General features: G+C 47.0%; 1 protein-coding gene across 1 annotated transcript in view; it reads right to left on the minus strand.

The window, feature by feature from the left end:
* The window catches only part of LOC146183933 (LIM homeobox transcription factor 1-beta-like), a 141,441-nt gene that overhangs the window by 31,910 nt on the left and 91,160 nt on the right, over positions 1 to 18,371 (minus strand). Inside the window, exons 3-6 of the mRNA XM_084608772.1 lie at positions 14,319 to 14,620; positions 13,361 to 13,536; positions 4,318 to 4,395; positions 2,126 to 2,288 (exon numbers count right to left, since the gene is read on the minus strand). Of these exons, the coding sequence (XP_084464898.1) occupies positions 2,126 to 2,288; positions 4,318 to 4,395; positions 13,361 to 13,536; positions 14,319 to 14,620 (719 nt within the window). The remainder of the gene's footprint in view (positions 1 to 2,125; positions 2,289 to 4,317; positions 4,396 to 13,360; positions 13,537 to 14,318; positions 14,621 to 18,371) is intronic.

Below are 18,371 nucleotides of genomic sequence, written 5' to 3' on the forward strand. Positions count from 1 at the left end.
CCCGAATTAGCCAAATTCTGAAGAAAGAACGCAATAGATTAGTAAGAAAGAAACCCATCAAAGAATTAGCGGTAAGGGGGACGGCAGAAGAGTTCAGGATCTCGCTACAGAATAGGTATTCAGCTCTAACCGAGAATGGCGACATTACCCTAGAAGCAAGAAACAATAATTTCAGAGATATCATTACTGAGTGCGCGGTAGAAGTAGGCGGTAGGATAGTTAGAGAGGATACCGGTAAGCTGTCTAAGGAGACGAAAGATTTGATTAAGAAATGCCAGAGTATGAAAGCTTCCAATCCAACAGACCAGATCGAATTGGCGGAGATATCAAAGCTAATCAATAAGCGCAAGGTAGCCGATATAAGGAAGTATAACATGGAGAAAATTGAGCATGCTGTGAAGAACGGGGGAAGCCTTAAAGCGGTATAGAAGAAAATGGGAATAGGCAAAAACCAGATGTATGCGATAAGGGACAAAGCGGGCAACGTCATCACGAATATGAACAAGATAGTCAAAGTAGCCGAGGAGTTCTATACAGATCTCTACAGTAGCCAAAGTAGTCAGGACCGTAATAAGATTGGCGGTAGAGAAAAGCAGTCAGATGTTCCACCAGTGACGAAGGACGAGGTGAAGAAAGCACTAGAAACTATGAAAAGGGGGAAATCAGCTGGAGAGGATCACATAACTACAGATTTGTTAAAGGACGGGGGGGATATCGTGCTAGAAAAACTGGCCACCCTGTATACGCAGTTCCTGGTGTCATCGACGGTACCGGAACCATGGAAGAATGCAAACATTATCCTCATTCATAAAAAGGGGGACTCTAAGGACCTTAAAAATTACAGACCAATCAGCTTACTGTCTGTTACGTATAAGGTATTTACTAAGATAATCGCTAATAGAATCAGATTCAGGACAACCTTAGACTGTAATCAAGCAAAGGATCAAGCAGGTTTTCGGAAACGGTACTCTACTATCAATCATATCCATACCATCAACCAGGTGATAGAAAAATGCTCGGAATATAACCAGCCCTTATACATAGCTTTCATTGATTACGAAAAAGCATTTGACTCAGTTGAAACTTCGGCGGTGATGCAGGCATTGCGAAATCAGGGGGTAGACGAGCCGTACGTGAAAGTGCTGGAAGATATAGTGGCTGCAGAGCAACCATAGTTATGCATAAAGTAACAAAATTCCCACGAAGAAATGTGTTAGGCAAGGAGACACGATCTCCCCAGTACTATTCACAGCTTGCTTAGAGGAAGTATTCAGAGACTTGGAATGGGAGCAGTTAGGGATAAGGGTAGATGGAGAATACATCAGTAATCTGCGATTTGCTGATGACATTTCCTTGCTAAGTAACTCAGGGGATGAACTGCAAATAAATGACCTAGACAGGAAAGGTAGAAAGGTAGGCTTAAAAATCAATATGCAGAAGACTAAGGTAATGTTCAACAGCCTCGGGAAGGAACAGCAGTTTAGTTTAGGTAGCGAAGCACTGGAAGTAGTAGGCGAAAATGTCTACTTAGGACAGGTAGTAACCACAGATCCGGACCAGGAAAAGGAAATAATAAGAAGAATAAAATTGGGATGGAGAGAATTTGGCAAGCACTCGCAGATTGGTACTAGCAGCTTACCGGTATCGCTCAAGAGGAAAGTATACAACAGTTGCATCTTACCTGTACTCACCTATGAGGCTGAAACGTGGAGGCTAACGAAGAGGGTTCTACTTAAGTTGAGGACAACGTATAGGGCTATGGAAATAAAAATGGTAGGGATAACATTAGGAGTTAGGAAGCGTGCAGAGTGGGTCAGAGAAATAACTCAAGTTACCGACATTCTAGTGGAAATCAAGAAGAAGAAATGGGCATGGGCAGGACATGTAGTGCGAAGAGAGGATAACCGATGGTCGCTTAGGGTAACAAACTGGATTCCAAGAGAAGGAAAGCGTAGCAGGGGGCGGCAGAAAGTTAGGTGGGCGGATGAAGTTAAGAAGTTCGCAGGGGTCAAGTGGATGCAGCTAGCACAGAACCGGGTTAATTGGAGTAACGTGGGAGAGGCCTTCGCCCTGCAGTGGGTATAGTCAGGCTGATGATGATGGCAATATGCAATGTGTGACTCACAACTGAGGTCGGCGGGCGAAGCCGACTGGCGGCCGTCGTCGCTCTTCTTGGAGTCCTTGGTGGAGGAGGCCATCTCACTGCCCGAGCTGTCTCCCCCCGCGTTCTGCTGGCTCTGCTGCTGCTGCTGTTGCTGTTGCTGCTGCTTGCGCTGGATCTTCTTTAACTACGCCCAGAGACGGGAATGCTTTCACACGGACGCCCTTACACTTTTTATTTCCCGCAATATTAAACAAAGTATCCCGCAATAGCACCTCGCGACATTCTCAGACTTTGCACAAGGTATACAGTTTGCTACTTGCTACAAAGATATCAACCCATGTCGAGTTTGCAAAATGTCGCCCGAATTAGTGGCTAAATTCCTTTATCTTTTTTTCTCACAGACGTCTGACTGATCACGCGGTAGAAGATATTACTGCTACTATTCCGGTGTTTCTGGATATTTTTCTTTGAACTGAAAGAAAGATTCAGATTTACTTGTGCGCACCGACTTGGTGAATTCTGAGCCTTGCTGAATGGTACATATCGCTTTCCATGAGACTACAGCCAACGGTTAAAAGAGAGAAAGAAAGAGGAAAAAAATAAAAAAGATGCTGCCCTATGAAACGGAAACTGTTCAGATCTCGAACATGCAAGTATTCCTTATGCTGACCTAGTTGTTTAGCCAAATTTACTGAAATTTTAAACGATCCCAGCAGCGTTTCATCTGCACATGCGAAAACAGGTAACAAAATGAAGATAAGAAAGACGCGATTACTGTAGCGCTTCTCTTGTGTCGGAGAATGCGCGCGAGATATTGTGTGAAACCTGTGGCGACACGGTGCAAGCCACCGCACCCTTGCTGTTTGCTACAGCTTCGCGAGCTGCTACGGGGGCTGGCTAAAAACGCGCGAAATGCGGATACTCTTGCTTTTCTGCCACTTGAGCCTTTTCTCACGACACGTTTCGCGTTTCTCTAAAGGTGGGGGAGTTTAATAACATATCGTACCTAATATTTAGATCAATGCGAAGAACATGAGTCTCTTCCTAGCTCTATGCATGCGACCAAAGGGCAAGTCGTAATTCTTCAAGGCGTCGAATAGGTTTTAATATCTGTATCAGGCTATGTAGGGTAGCCTGTACAGATAACTATGGTTGGTTACTACATTTAGGAGCTCCTCGCGAGGGTACTTTAGCGTTATACTACGTGCATCACGTTTAGGTTGAGGCCAAGACAATTATTATTATTAGGGTGGAATAAAAATTAAGTTTAAGGTATACTCGCTTAACGGTGGGTGCTATGCTGCCTTAATGCAATACCATCGGCCCTCACTTCCGATAAGAGACGCATTAGCCGCGCTTTCTCTCTTCTCATAGTTCCTCTTACGGTCCTAACCAGGCTGCCTGCTTGTTCAACTTCCGGCACGTTCACTTGGGATGACCAATACATTCTCCTACATTTTAACTATCGCCCATATGATTCGCTTATAAAGAAACCGGTGTACATTATCTTTATCCAAAAAGGGAGCCATGCAACGCGGACGCGAAAGCAGGGCCGCAAAAAAACGGCCTTGCATTTCCTATAGGACGCATTTCTGCGTTTAGAAAATAAATGCTTACGTCAAGATGAATAGACGACGTGCAACTATATATGAAACAGAGTGCGCTCTGCCCGAGCTCTTGCCGTCAAATGCTTCCAAAGTCCTGCAGCGTTGACCCTTAGGACTGTGTGTAGCTCTCTCTTTCGAGGCCGTTATAAGTGTTTGCAAGTGCTTACTATATGATCCAAGTCCTTGCTCCCTTCTCCAGTTACCATCGATTCGGTCGATGACATCATCGACTACACGCTCGTGTTATTCGTAGGCTGCGCATACACTGACAACTGTTGAGTCTGTCCATATGTCGCGCACACCGATTATAGTTTGAAAAACGAAACTGGTCCAGCGTTTTTCTTGGAGCGTTCTAACACGCTGCTTTGTAGTACATTGCCGCATTAAAATAAAAGTAGGTTTAAAGTACAGTGCCTGTCTGCCAGTGTTTAATACTTGCCACGTCATTTCAAGGATTTCGAAAAGTTTTGCATGTCGACTTAAAGAAAATGTTCGCCACCTTTCCTCTGGAACCATTGCGAAGCACGAAATATTCATGCGGCGAATGATAGTCTGCCGAGCTGCTGTCCCTTCGATATCGTCAACACAACGAGACGAGCAACTTACCTTTGCTCTTTGGTTCTGAAACCACACTTGAACAATCCGCACGCTCAGGCCCGTTTCTTTGGCCAATGTCTCACGAACCTGCACACGGAGAGACAACAAATTAATCACCGAAGAAGTTCGCGCATTAGAAGCAGAAGGTTGTTCTGTATTGCCCTCAATACAAGCCCGGAAAAAAGTTGCGCTGCGATGGCTTATGAGCAGATATCACATCATGATGCCACGAGATTCAGGGTGCCAAGTTGTCGCTGATGGTACGCTGTGCTTCAGTTGGCACGGCCTAAGGAGGTACCTAATCTCCATCTCACCCCCTTTCCCTGGAACTCCTTAAGCGCCTCCCGATGCCAGAATAGTAAACAAGTGATCCTGGATTGATCAGGCCACGACGAATGTAGCCAGATCGTGAAAATTCCGATGTGCCATGAGGAGATAGAAGGTGCAGTAACTGTCTTGATTCTCAGTGGACACCTCAGCCGCGTAGTGGGGTGGAAGAAGCGATGGAAGAGGCGCAGTATTATTGTGGACTCGGTATCTACTTCGGCCTCCTAGGCTTACTTTACGTGCGTGTTCTGCATTTCACCTCCATCGGAATGAGGCCGCCATGGCCTGGAGTCTGGTACAGACGACTTAAAATATTGCTTTGCACAAAAGAGACGGACCAAAAAAATCCATTCTTTTGGACTAGAAGAGAGATGAATCAAAGTAAGACTCGACAGGTTCACGCCTCATGCCCTTTTTTCTTCAAAAGAAAAAGAAAACACAATTTCTGTGAAACGCCCCTAAGTCCCCTTGAGCTGGAGCTGCTGTTGGTAAAAGATTCTATTCCCCGTTTCCTTTCTTTAACTCCCGCTCGTGCTACCACTTTCCAGCTTTTCGATTTCTTTTATGATATACCACTCTACGATACTAAACAACTTCGTATAATTTTAAATATGGCTTTTTTCTCATATTTGAAAGGTACAAGCGAGGCTTCTCCCCTTAGACATCGGCCTAAATTAATTTCTATATTTCCTTGCTGCGCAAAATTCTTGTTTAATCATGCTGAACCAACTAGTCTAGCATCACGCTGTTGTTTTTTATCTATTTATTAGAACATCAGTGGTCCCCAGGTGGTTCATTACATGAGGGGTGGGTGCTTGAACAGCGGTTAACAATAGCTGTTGTATGGCGATTTCAAAGATGATGAAGCTACTTCGATGGCAGTATTGAAATGAGCAGGATCAGAGATCAGCGCAAGGCTGCTCAGAAGGCCATTCCAGTCACGAGCTGTGTGCACGAAAAAAGACTTCTGGAATGCAGTATTGTGGCACGATGCGGGAGGAGCTGTGAGAACGGCCTGTGCGGGATGTTCGACGTACCGGTTGAATGAGCTGGCTCTCACGGGGTGAACTATGGAAAAACTAAATGCAGATACGTGAAATTAGGTGACCGCGACCGGAAGCGAGAAGAGGAAGTAGAAAGCGAAGCTTTAAGGCTGAAGATGAAATGGGGACGCATTCTATTTGGCTGCATGGTGTGTTGTCTGCGGCACCTTACTTTATACTATGACGGTGTAGACTTCTTAATCTGCGAGACAGGCTATTTTGATCACACGTGCCGGCACAAGCTACCTGACAGTACTATCACCTCATCCATGTCAAGGCCGATATTTTTAACAGGTCGGCTGAGAAATAGTGCGAGAACTGTTCAGCCTTCTTGGGCATTCCTCAAGGTTACGTCGGCAAATGTGCTGCCGCATTTGCCCTATGCCTGCACTTTGCCTTAAGGGATTGTAAGAAGCTTATCAGCTATACTTGACATATGGTTGGTCGTTCAGAGGGCGCCGCTTTCAGCAAGGGCCTTTAGACGCATACGCATCTTTCTTTCTTTAGTTTCATGTTTGTTATGCATTCCCCTGGTGGCATCCACAAGGTCTAAGAACGCGAAACTGTCACCGATAGCGCACCTCACAAAAGTCGGCTCTAGTCAACCACGTTACGCAACTTCCAAGCTCACTGCAATAACGGCGGCGGGAAACATTTCGCATAATGTAGCGAAGTTAGAGCCCCAATCAAGGATAAATGCGCCACATAAATCACCGCCAATGGAACCAGCCTTCTTCCACCCTTTCGCGCGCGACACTCCCAGGAGCGCTCTTTCTCGCCGAACTTCTCACCGCCGATGCACACGCGCCAGCGCTCCCGCTGCGCGCTCCTTCGGCGTTCCGTTATTTTGTTTGTCCGAGACGCGAGCAGCGCCCACGGCGTCAGCCAGGTGTGGCGAGAGGCGCCGACACGCGGGCGTCGTATCGAGCACCGAAGCGCGCGCATTTCACGCTCGGAGAGCCCCGCAGGTTTCGCCGAAAACCGCCGCTTCCACCCTCCGACGGAGTCACTTCCGAAAAGCAAAAGCGTGCGCCGCCGACGTCTACTCCCTCCTCACTTGCGGAAAAACCGAATGCTTTCTCTTTGGGCGCTTTTCTCTTTGCTTCGCTCCTCCCGGCTTTTCACGGAGCTTCGACCGCGCACGGGTCTCGGCACAAGCACGCCGCGTGAGCTCCATATTAATTTCGCGACATTATCCGTGGTGCCGGGAGCCGATCGCGCGATGCGGCGTCCCGTGGTCGCCGCTTTATTAAATCCCGGGACAAGTGATAAATAACCGCCCCGCACCTTCTTGCCTCCCTCCGCAACGTTGTTGTTGGCGTCCGCTTCCTCGGTGCTTATTTTCCTTTTGTCTGCACGGAGGGATCTATCGTGTCTGCTTTTGGGGCGCAGCCACGAATGAGGGGCCCACTAGCTGCTGAGAACAGGGCTCGCACTTTCTTTACTCGGTGCGCGTCACTCAGTGGTAGAGCTTTTCCCTTTCTCCCTTGTCGTACGCACATTTCGTTTGGGTCTCGCGCTGCAACACGTGCACGCTTACAAGTACCAGCCTACGCGCCGTCGTCCGTGCGATGCCGAGAACGGAAGGAGCTAAAATCCCGCCGTCCTGATTCTGTCGCCCTTCTATCACGTGCAACGCAGGGATCTACCACCACCTATGAGCACGCAGCGAGCCGGAACGAGGGTAAAGGATTATCAAAATAATAAAGCAAAAGTGTGTGTGTGTGTGTGTGTGTGTGTGTGTGTGTGTGTGTGTGTGTGTGTGTGTGTGTGTGTGTGTGTGTGTGTGTGTGTGTGTGTGTGCGTGCGTGTGTGTGTGTGTGTGTGTGTGTGTGTGTGTGTGTGTGTGTGTGTGTGTGTGTGTGTGTGTGTGTGTGTGTGTGTCTGTGTGTGTGTGTGTGTGTGTGTGTGTGTGTGTGTGTGTGTGTGTGTGTGTGTGTGTGTGTGTGTGTGTGTGTGTGTGTGTGGAGGGGAGGAAAGGCGTATCGATGCTTAAGACTCATTATTCAAGAGAATTCCGTACGGCAAAGTTTCGATATCCGGCAAGCCAACCTCGTGTGAATGAACGAACGCGAAGAAGCGTGTGTCGCCGTGCACCGTTGGGGGCCAAAGTGCTGCCTCCTCCTCTCACCCCCGTACACCCTCGGTATCGTGCCACCGAACCCTCCCTCCCCCCTCCTCTCGCCTTCTCTTTCGTGCACATGGTCAGCTTCAGCATACTGCGTTCGGCTACGGCATGTTTGATTTGTATTTAAGCCATGATCATTTTGCTTGTGCCTCTGGTCTGATGGAATGTATTCTTTCTATGTTGTCGCGATCTAGATATTGACTTTAAACGGGAAATTGAGGCTGCAGTAGAATTGGGAACATCGAAAGTAGGCTGAAGCTGCAACGCACCGCTTTCCTCCTCCCACACCTGTATCCCTTTTTCTGGTCCGGTGAACCTTCCACAGACCGCGGGACGACCACGACAGCGTAGCAAAATATGGACATCATTCTGCAACAAATTTTAGCGCCTGAGGTATAAAATTAGCATCGATCGAGGCCTCTTAGATTGTTGAAATTTCTGTGGCCAGCTACGATCTTGCGATTTAAGAAAGCAAAAATGGCAGCGCTCCGCTTACACCACGGGTTCAAAACTTTCAAGAGGGTGCTTTGTTTCTGCGCATGCCGTCCAGGGTGGTTTAGGGGCTAATGAAGGCGTCGAAATGCGCTTATACTTCATCGCATCTGTGTCGGCAAGGGATGCAGGCGCATATATCATGCGTGCTCGCTTTGTGTCCTAACGGAATTACGGGCCACAAGGCAGCGGAGCAATATTGTCTTCCAGAATTGCCTAATGGCGCGGAAAACAGAACGCCGTCCTCGAGAGGCGCGAGACAGCTGCATAGAGAGCAGCAAACAAAAAGAAAAAAGCAGCACAAAAGGCGGTAAGCTGAAACAAACAAGATTCTCCTTCTTTTCTTTTTTTTTTTTTTTGCAAAAGCAACGCGGTGAGAGGCACAATATAGTGCACCGCCAAATGAAGAGGAAAGGTAAAAGAAACAATAAAAACAGTTTTCCTATATAGATTGAAAGCACATTAGTTTGCCCATGGTGGTGTCGCTATTAAATTCATGATTTCGACGTAGTGAACCTCAACACTTTCGAAAAATGTGAATGCCTACGTTATTTATGCCACTTCTCACTCATTCGTCCAGTATTCGAAGAGAAACAAAACGCACAAGCAAAATGGCATAGTACACGACTGTTTTCGGGCGATATCATTAAAAGTACCGTTCTGCAGAACATTTGGCGCCGGCGTTGTGTCCATGGGCATAGCTGGCAGCTCACATGGCCGTACGCTAACTGGCCGTCACTTGTGTGATGTCACGAGGCCACGTGACATGCCCGCGTCGGCAGCAGCCGCCAACTCGTGCTTCTCTTTTCGGGTGGGAGGATGAGAGGAATCTATACCTATCCCGGACCCTTGGAATCCGGGTCAGACAAGCTACTGCTAAAGCCACGCAGACGCGTTAATCGGAGCATTATGCCTATGTCGACTGGCCACGCGCATAATCTGGTAGCTTACGAATGTATGCAAATGCGCATGTGAGATAACAGAGGCTAAGGGGTTAGTCATTAAGAGAGTTGCGAAGCGAGTATACGCAAACGGGTTTTCGAGAAGGGAGCTTCGGACGGCTCCTTCCGCCTGCTTCAAACTCCATTTGATTGTTACGCGTATATTAAGTGAAAAGGTATCGCGCAAGCCTGAGAACTGCTTCCGTTTCTGGAAATTAACGCGACGCTGCATTTCATGAAACAAGGCTTTCGCGAAATCCGCACAGCACATGCATTTCACTCTCTTACGGCTAATAAGCCGCAAAGACTGTTCAAGTGCATGCTGCCTGGAATAAAAGCGGAATGGTAGTAGAAGTCCACCGTGAGAAAAAAAAAAAAAACCTGTGCTTTTATAGTATTCGTTAGAAAAACATGCTGCACTATAAGGAAACTTGCAAGCATCGTAATGGCCTGATTTTCGTTACTATCACAACTACCAAGCTTTAGTTCGACTACTCCATGGCCCGTGGCGTCTTTCGAAGCACGCTCCGGAATTCTGCTCCACAAAATACCGTAGGTTTCAGCGAACAACTCCTAAATTTATATATTTGCTATGAGCACGATCATAATTAGGCGAGTAATTAATTAAAACTCATCAATAAGCTTTGTAATAAAACGATGGTGGTTAACACAAATGGGCAGTTTGGATCTATTGCCATGTCGGTGCCATATCAATCACTAATGAAGAAAAAGTCCTCTACTGCTCCTCTGCGCAAGGAAATCTGTCATTTTTTTTTCTCGCAAAACCCAAAGTTTACGCATGAGTTGCTCAGGAAGTCAGGTGCAGACGCAACATATTCTGATGCATGGCTTGTTGTAGTTAGTGCCTATATACGGCATCCACTTTGAACTGGCTGCTGTCGTGGTGCTACAGTGGTTAGTGTGCTGTAGCGTATATCCGAACTGCAGGCCGCAAAACGCAGGAAGTCAATTGCGCCGCCTAGCTGGGAAAATGATTATTTGTGAGAACGGGTAAGGAGCAGTTCCTTTTGTACGCGTATGACAGCTTTTCAATGCCAGTTTCTGTTGAACTTTTAATTTTTTCTTTTTTAATATACAAAGCGCGCAAGTATTTGAACATTTATATTTTAGAATGCGTTGCTTTTTACGTTCTGTTTCCATACGTTTTAAGCCGGAGTTAAGCGCACACAGCTTTCGTTTGTGTCTTTTTATTTTTTAACATAAATAAAGCCTAGAAAATAACTGACGATTGCCATGAAATATTTCTTGCTGTTTACGCACCATTCTCAGGTGTTTTGAGCTAGGATCTTGGTCCAAAACGATATCAGGTGACAGCACTGTACAGTTTAGAATTCTGAAACAAGCTCCGGAAATATTAAAAATGTCCCAGCAGTACTCATCACCTTACAAACCAAATATTGAAATTATTTGCAGCCAAAATCACCGTTGAAAATTCTTTCAAACGAAACCCGGAAACACAGCGGCTTTGACCTCGGCTGCGCGGCACCTTTTCGATGGAGGCACTGAAAAGCAAGGCGCCTGTGTAGTGTGCGATGTTGGTGCGCGTTAAAGAACCCATGTGGTCCAAGTTTCCAGAGCGCTGCATTGCTGTGTCCTTCATAACCTGTGGGACTTTTGGACGTTGAACCCCAATGAAAGCATAGTTTGAACTGCCAGCCCTAGTATACTACAGGTTAAACTGTGCTAGTACGCCCATTGCTGGTATATAGAAATGTCGTTTGGGACCCGCACACTGGAGCAGACATAAACCGCACCTAATCCGCGCAAAAGAAAGCACTTCGGTTTTTTTTTTTTTTTTTTCAACGCATATGGAAGATGTGTTTTCATTACCGATACTCAGGCTATTGGTTTCTTGAATCCAGCCGCAAGTTGCCTAAAAAATGCTGCACACGCAGTATTCATAATAAACAACAACAAAAAAGAATTTTGATGACTGTATGCAATGCAACGAAACACGTCCAACACGCAGCAAACATTACACGACAGTCGTGTTGCCGCAGTGCCGACTAAAAGCTTAGCAGTTTTCTTTCTTGCCTAAAACGATATTCAAATGAAACAAGGCTTCTGCTTTACGTTGTTGGCTTGTCAAACCAAATCCTTCCCATCTACTGTAGTGTCTTTTTTTTTTGTCTTTTTTTGCTCACGTAATGTCCTCGTTTACGCACGTATTGCACTTACTTTTTGCCAAGGGACTAATTCTATTGTTGCTAGTTCTGCGACCACGTCTTATTATTTTTGTCGTTCTGGTTTTTTTACACCCCTGCGTTCAACGAAGTATCATCTATACCACCATTGCATTGTAAACTAAAAATAAAAGCCACGCGTAGTAACTTGCTCTGTCGCGTGGTGCAAGGAAGGTAAGAGCAGTCGAGTATTGCGCAGTCTATTTTTGAGGAAGAAAGAATAGAGCGCGAAATTGGGCAGTGAAGCAAGCAGTTCGAATTTAGTACCACAGTCAAAGCAAGACGCAATAAATGGACATTACATCTTGCAGCCATAATCCGTCGCACACTCTGCGCTCAGGTTCGGTTTCGCGTGAAAATACGCGTCTTATTTGTGCTGGAAAGCTTGAGACCTTTTTTCTTCGTTTAGGATATGCATCTTCTTAAATGTGACTTCAGTCTCTTCGTTAGAACGAACCACTACAATATGGCCATTCAAAAGTCCAATAACGCAAAGGTAAAATTTCTTTAACTAGCTGCCTTATCACGATTTATTTTTACTGAGACTCTGGCGCGTTGAAAGTTTCTTTGTTTCCAACTTCCTAGTTTCAGACGCTTCTGGACGTGCTCGCTAAAACACCTTGTCTTTCTCAGAGCTTGCCTTAAAGGAAGGCGAAACGCTGACTTCTTGTTTTCCGACAGCTTTACTCGAAAGAAGGGCGAGCGTTGTCACCACATGATCAAACTGGTTCAAACCTGTCGTGTGTTTAGTACAGGGGAAATTTTCGGATGGACCAATATATATATATATATATATATATATATATATATATATATATATATATATATATATATATATATATATATATATATATATATATATCGTGCTCGCGCCAAAAAACATGCGCAGATGTTCTTGCTGCGACACTCAGGCATGAGTGTTCACGCGGAACATTCGCGAACACGTCTCTACGGCACTAGCTATACTTGTGAGCTTGCGAATCCCACTGGCCTGAAATACATTGCTCGGCTGGAGGCGTAGGCCAGCAGTTGGAAGAAGAATTTTCAGCATTATCCGCCAAACTTGTTAGCCGGATACATGCTGGATTACAACTAACCTATATTTTATTACTTTATAGGCCTTCCCGCCTACCAGTACCGCCGTCCTTGCCTCGAGAAGTATGGAGTTTGAGCGAGCGCTTATATATGGGCGTTGTCAATGTCCTGTTCTTTAGCATTGCCATCTATAGTTCCTGACGTCCTCGTATTGTTACCAGCGTTTTTCAGGAGCGCGCGATATTATGGAAGCCCAGATCACACGGAGAACTGTTCCGACAAAGATCATGTTTCGCGAACGAGGGAGCTCATATTACCCTGGAAAATTTTCCCGCAAAACAACGTGAAAACCAAGCTGGGATTTGTTCAATTCGACAGCGCGCAAGTCGTTCCGCTGCTGCAGTCCGAAAAGGTGGGTGATATCGCAACCGCCTATGCGGCCACATTTCGGTCAGACTGGGGATAGTAGGCCACGCTACCTGGAGTTGAGCGAGCGGTTGCGACTGCGCGCTGTCGGACTCATTGGCTGTCCGGGTGGGTGTGAAACTTGACGGTATGTTGATACGGCAAGCACGACGCCGCGCCTATTGGTGCACCGACTAATAAGGACAACAGTGCTCAATGACGGTCGCTGGAGCGTAAATGTTTAGTTTCCACAAAGGAAGCATTCTCATCTCCTCCCGTTTCGCCTCGAAAGGCTTCAGGATGGGGGAGTGGACGCCTGGAACCGCCCTTCCGAACCTGACGCTGGTTCTGGCGAGCAGGCCGCATTAATTGTCGTACGCAGTTATAGCCACCTGCTTGTGTCGTACTTTTCTCACCATTGTTCTTATGTGACTGCTACGATACGGAAAAACTTGGGGCAAGTGTGGATATACTTGCCTTGCGGCATGGCTTCTGGCTTATCTCGAAAGACGCCTTGAAGGCCCGCCTCTGCGCCGTGGTGAGGATGGTGCGAGGCCTCTTGGGGCCTCGGCGGCCGTCGGGGCGGACGCCAGCGCCCGCCGCCGCCGGCTGCTGGCCATTCGGACCCCCGCCCGGCAGCGGACCGTTCTCACCTGCAGAGCGCAGCGGCGCAATGGCTCACGTGCAGGCCGCTTTGGTCACACTGCGACATGCAAACTGCGCGAAGATCACGTGCGGAACCAGCAACTTCCTAGCAGTAGAAGAACATCGCCAAGAGAAGGTCACTGCGCTTTCCGCGTACTGCTCTCCACGGCTTACGCTGCTTCTATGTGGCCTAGGTTAGGTGGTACAGTGCGAGGGGGAAAACCGCAGCACTGTCTGTTAGAGCAGAACCTCGCGCGTTCTTCTCTAGTTTGCTTGATCGGGTGGAAAAGCGCGAATTCAGTCTGGTCACTGTATGGCGCTAATGTATAGATGACTATAAGAAAACGAGACTCGTTTTTGATTAACTTCGCCCGCAGTCTCAGGTATATTATCTGGTGACACGGCGAGTTCGGGAGATGAGTGAAATTATTTGGGTGCCACTGCTGCAGATTCATTCGGCGCAGTCGAACGAAACCTGAAAGGAGCCTTTAAAGCCGTGTCGAGTGGACGCGGGGACGGAGCCCCCACTGTCTCTGAAACAGCACATAATTACGCGTTGCCTGGTTATCACGAGGGGGACGTAGCCTTACTACCAAACTGTGTTGTTCTATGACTGGCCCTCTTATTTGGTACTAAAGAACGAAGCGGCTCGGTTTTATTCAATAATTTTGCTTATGGCTAACGTTGACGGTAAACCTCCTAGAAAGAGAAAGGCTGCCAGGGAGGGAATAATTGTAGCTAGCTTATGCACCGTACAAATTGAAGGCTTCGAGGCTGGTGCAGCGCGTACCTCTGGCGCCGGGTAGGGCTGCGCTGGGAGCGTGCGCCGGGTGCTGGGGCGGCGCGTGCGGCTGCGTCGGCGGGCCCTGGTTGGCGTGGTGTGCCATGGAGGCGAGCGCCATCTCTTTCTCGAAGTCTGGCCGGCAGTAGAGGCGCGCCGCGCGCACCACGAACTGGTCGCCCTTCTGCAGAGTGCGGCCGCACACGACGCACGCGAAGCAGGTCACGTGGAACACGTGCTCCAATGCGCGCATCACCAGCTCGCTGGGCGCGATGCAGCCCAGGCAGCCGGCGCACTTCACACCAAACAACCTGCGACAACAAAAGATGCCTCTTACGACCGATCCCGCCCAGTCTGCCGCCACTACTGCTTCAGCCAAAGCGAACCTTGAATCGCAACGGCGGGTGATCGCACTGTTTGGCTAAACCGTATTTCAACGAGTATAGACCTCTGTTTTCCAGCGGGAGGGATTTTCAATGTGAAGTACTGCCAAATTGCAGTGCTCTTTGAAAACTGCTGCGCAGTCAAACTCATATTGCGAGCGCAGCACTTCACCAAGCTTTTAACGCGAGGCAAACCCATAGTGCTGAGCGAGCAAGGAGTCGATGGTAAATGCATTTCAATTTCCCGAAGCAACTCGGGCGATACGTGACACCGTAGTTGGAAGGTCCGAAATAATTTTGGTCACTCGTAGGTCCTTAACGTGTACTGACATCGCACAGCACACGGGTGCATTTTGTGCTGTGCGTCCATCGACTGAGTGTCTGATGTACAGGAAGCCCGACCATCTTGAACGTATATACGCTGCTAGTGCTGAACGTTTTGGGCTTTTTGACACAAATTGCCACAAAGTAGTTGTATGGCTGCGCTAAAGCGTAATTACTTCCTTATTGCCACAAATTCGGCTCCGCAGATTCTGCCATCCCTTTCTAGCGGTTGCTCAAGGTGCGAAAAGAAATACGGTGAAAAGCAGGCATTCGTTAATCGTGAAAGCTGTTCAATGCATTCAAGTGCCAGTTGTGTGTCCAAGGTAGTACGGTGCCATTGAACTACTTCCTGATTGGAGAAGGTAGCGGTGCGGCTCTTAACACGCCCATAAGGCCTGGCGAGGCTACTGGGAAGTGCTTTCAGGGCGCTGTGAATTTTATCACCCCTTTGAAAGTCGGTAGGCACAGAGATTGGTTGGGATGTTGTTACTCTGTCCGAAAAAAAAAAAAAAAAACGAATGGTCTATATAATTGCCAGTGTCGTGGTGTTAGACCTCGCGAACGGCTCTAACGCCACTCACGTAACGCGCTTTTGGTTCTAGAAACAGCTGCTTCGGCATTCACTTTAAAAATGCAATTGCCGCTTTTCGAATGAAGACAGTCAGTGCACTGTTTCCTTCAACTGAGAAGACGGTCCCATGGAGGCACGCTGTCAAATGTGCGAATCGTGTCCCTTGTTTTGTTTTCTTTTTTCTCTCTCTCTTTTGCCTTCTCCCGTAACTCACCTTGATCACCCCAGTTGCTCTGTATGTCACGCTGATAAACTCAGTCCACATGAAGAAACGCGACAGTCGCACCCTATCTTCATGTTAATCAAATAGAAAATAATGACGAAATAACGGTGTTAGTAAAAAAAGCCTCCAAAATTAGCGCAATTATAGCCGGAGGCACTAGATGCCAGCCATTCCTACTCTGATTTTTGGCCAGAGCTTGCGGGCTTAAAACGCACGAACTCAACAAACGATGACCTAGAAGTGGCCATGGGTCTGGGGTGGTTTGTTCTCATACGAACAACTGGCAGATGCTTATTTTGTGTGTGTGTGTGTGTGTGTGTGTGTGTGTGTGTGTGTGTGTGTGTGTGTGTGTGTGTGTGTGTGTGTGTGTGTGTGTGTGTGTGTGTGTGTGTGTGTGTGTGTGTGTGTGTGTGTGTGTGTGTGTGTGTGTGTGTGTGTGTGTGTGTGTGTGTGTGTGTGTGTGTGTGTGTGTGTGTGTGTGTGTGTGTGTGTGTGTGTGTGTGTGTGTGTGTGTGTGTGTGTGTGTGTGTGCAGAATTGAGAAACGTGTTGGGGTCCCTCTTTCTCTAGACGCCGGCGATCAGGGCGAAGGCGCGACTAATTCGACCCATTTTGTCCTGCACACGCGGTAGACCGATCGTTCCGCGCTCCCCCGCTGATTGCTGGGGAAAACGCAAAAAGCAGCTGCTGTCCCGCAAGGAAGGTCACAAGACGCCGCTGGACCTCAGTGGCCTGTGGCCTGCTCTAAAGCACACATGAAAGTCGGCACATGAGCGGTGTTGATATATTCGCGGTGTTTGCGGTGCAGCGCTGTTTGCAATAAATATAGCTTGCCTGAATGGCTCGTGCCCACCATACCCCTCCTTTCTCTACCTTTCTGTGCACTGTTCCTATCCTTTTCTCTCTCTTTACTATAACACGGGGATGGGAGCATTAATATTGCTGTTGTCTGCTGTTGTCTGTTTTGGGAGCCAAGGCCCAGTCAGGCTTGTCGCCTTTTGCCTTGGCTTCCCCTTTCTTGTAAAAAGAAAGAAATAAACCCCAACTCCAACTCCAATATTAAGAAACACCTTAAAATAAAGAAACAAATATTATACTTAGACATAGTCGCACTGAAACAAACAAGGCACTTTTTGTGCACAAACGGCATTTATGAAAAACGAAAAGAAGGCCCAAATTTTAAAACTCTCCTTGCCTCTTTCACGGTGCTTTGCAAACGCTTGCTTATTGTTCGAGGATTTCTTAAATATGCCTTATCCAAGAGCTCTTTGTGAGGTCTCTCTTCGAACGTAATTCTCCTGAGGTAGGCACCCTATTCCTAACCTCACTCGTTTCCTTGAACGCATGCTTCACTGTACAGCAACTAGCTCAGCGCTTGCGAAGTTGGCTCTCTCCGACAGCTTAGGTGGCGTTGGATTCACAGTGGTAGAGAGAACTGTCGCTTCTGCCCCCGCACAGCCACTTGAATTATGATTGAACTGTAGGCAGCTTTATGTTGCCAGACAAAGGATGTTTTCCTGCCGAGCCATCTAGAGCGATGCAGCAATACGTGTAAAAAGAAAAACTTCTTCACACAATAGCGTACCTGGAAGCATATATACAGTTAATGATGTGTGTCTGCTTTGTTTTATAATTTAAGCCAATGTATTTCAAGAAAGCTTTGACAGCATTCCAGAGAACTGCATTGGGGTAATGTGAAAGCATGTGCGTTGGTTGCTCTTTAGTACTAAAGTGTCATGACTAAGCACATTTGAGTGCCAGGACTCAGCAATTTCGAGTGTCATAACTAGACACTAGTCATGGTCATGACTTTGACTTACACAAGTCATGAATTCCACAGTCATGCACACTGGATCTCCGATTGGATTGACTATTGACAAGTGACTGACTTATGACTAAACTATGTCATGACCCACATTAAATGTTTAGGCATGACTTGAGGTTTATCTACCACTTGTCATTACATACACATTCATGACTGCCAGTCTCATCTTAATGTGACGTCACATCATACTTTACATTTTGCTTCCATATTTAGCTTCCACGTTTTGCGGACACATTATCGCAAACATATATCCAAGTAAGGCTTTCGCCTTAAAAATTTTGAGAGCCCTGCAGAGATCTTCATTGGAGACATGTGAAAATATGTGCGCTGGCTACTGTTTAGTAGCTCCTAAAGTGTCATGGCTCATCCCTTTTGGAAGTCATGACCAGATACTAGTCATAGTTGTGACTTTGACTTACATAAGTCATGGACTCAATAGTCATGTACATCAGATCCAATCTGGCTGAATCATGACTAAACTGACTCACATGACATGACTAGGCATGACAGGACATTTATATGCCACTTGTAATTCCATACACATTCGCGACTACCAGTCTCATCTTATGAGACGTTATATCACACATCGCATTTTACTTCCAATTTTTGTTTCCACGTTTTGCGGAAATGTTTTCGCAAACATAGCCAAGTAATGCTTTCGCCTAAATAATTAGGCGTATATTTTAGGCATCAGGCGCATCACTAGCGGCTTTTCGTCGCTATAGTTACCCTCTTAA

This window comes from Amblyomma maculatum, chromosome 7 (genome assembly GCF_055883805.1).
Source record: "Amblyomma maculatum isolate TAMU_Amacu chromosome 7, ASM5588380v1, whole genome shotgun sequence".
In the NCBI taxonomy this organism is placed as follows: domain Eukaryota; kingdom Metazoa; phylum Arthropoda; class Arachnida; order Ixodida; family Ixodidae; genus Amblyomma; species Amblyomma maculatum.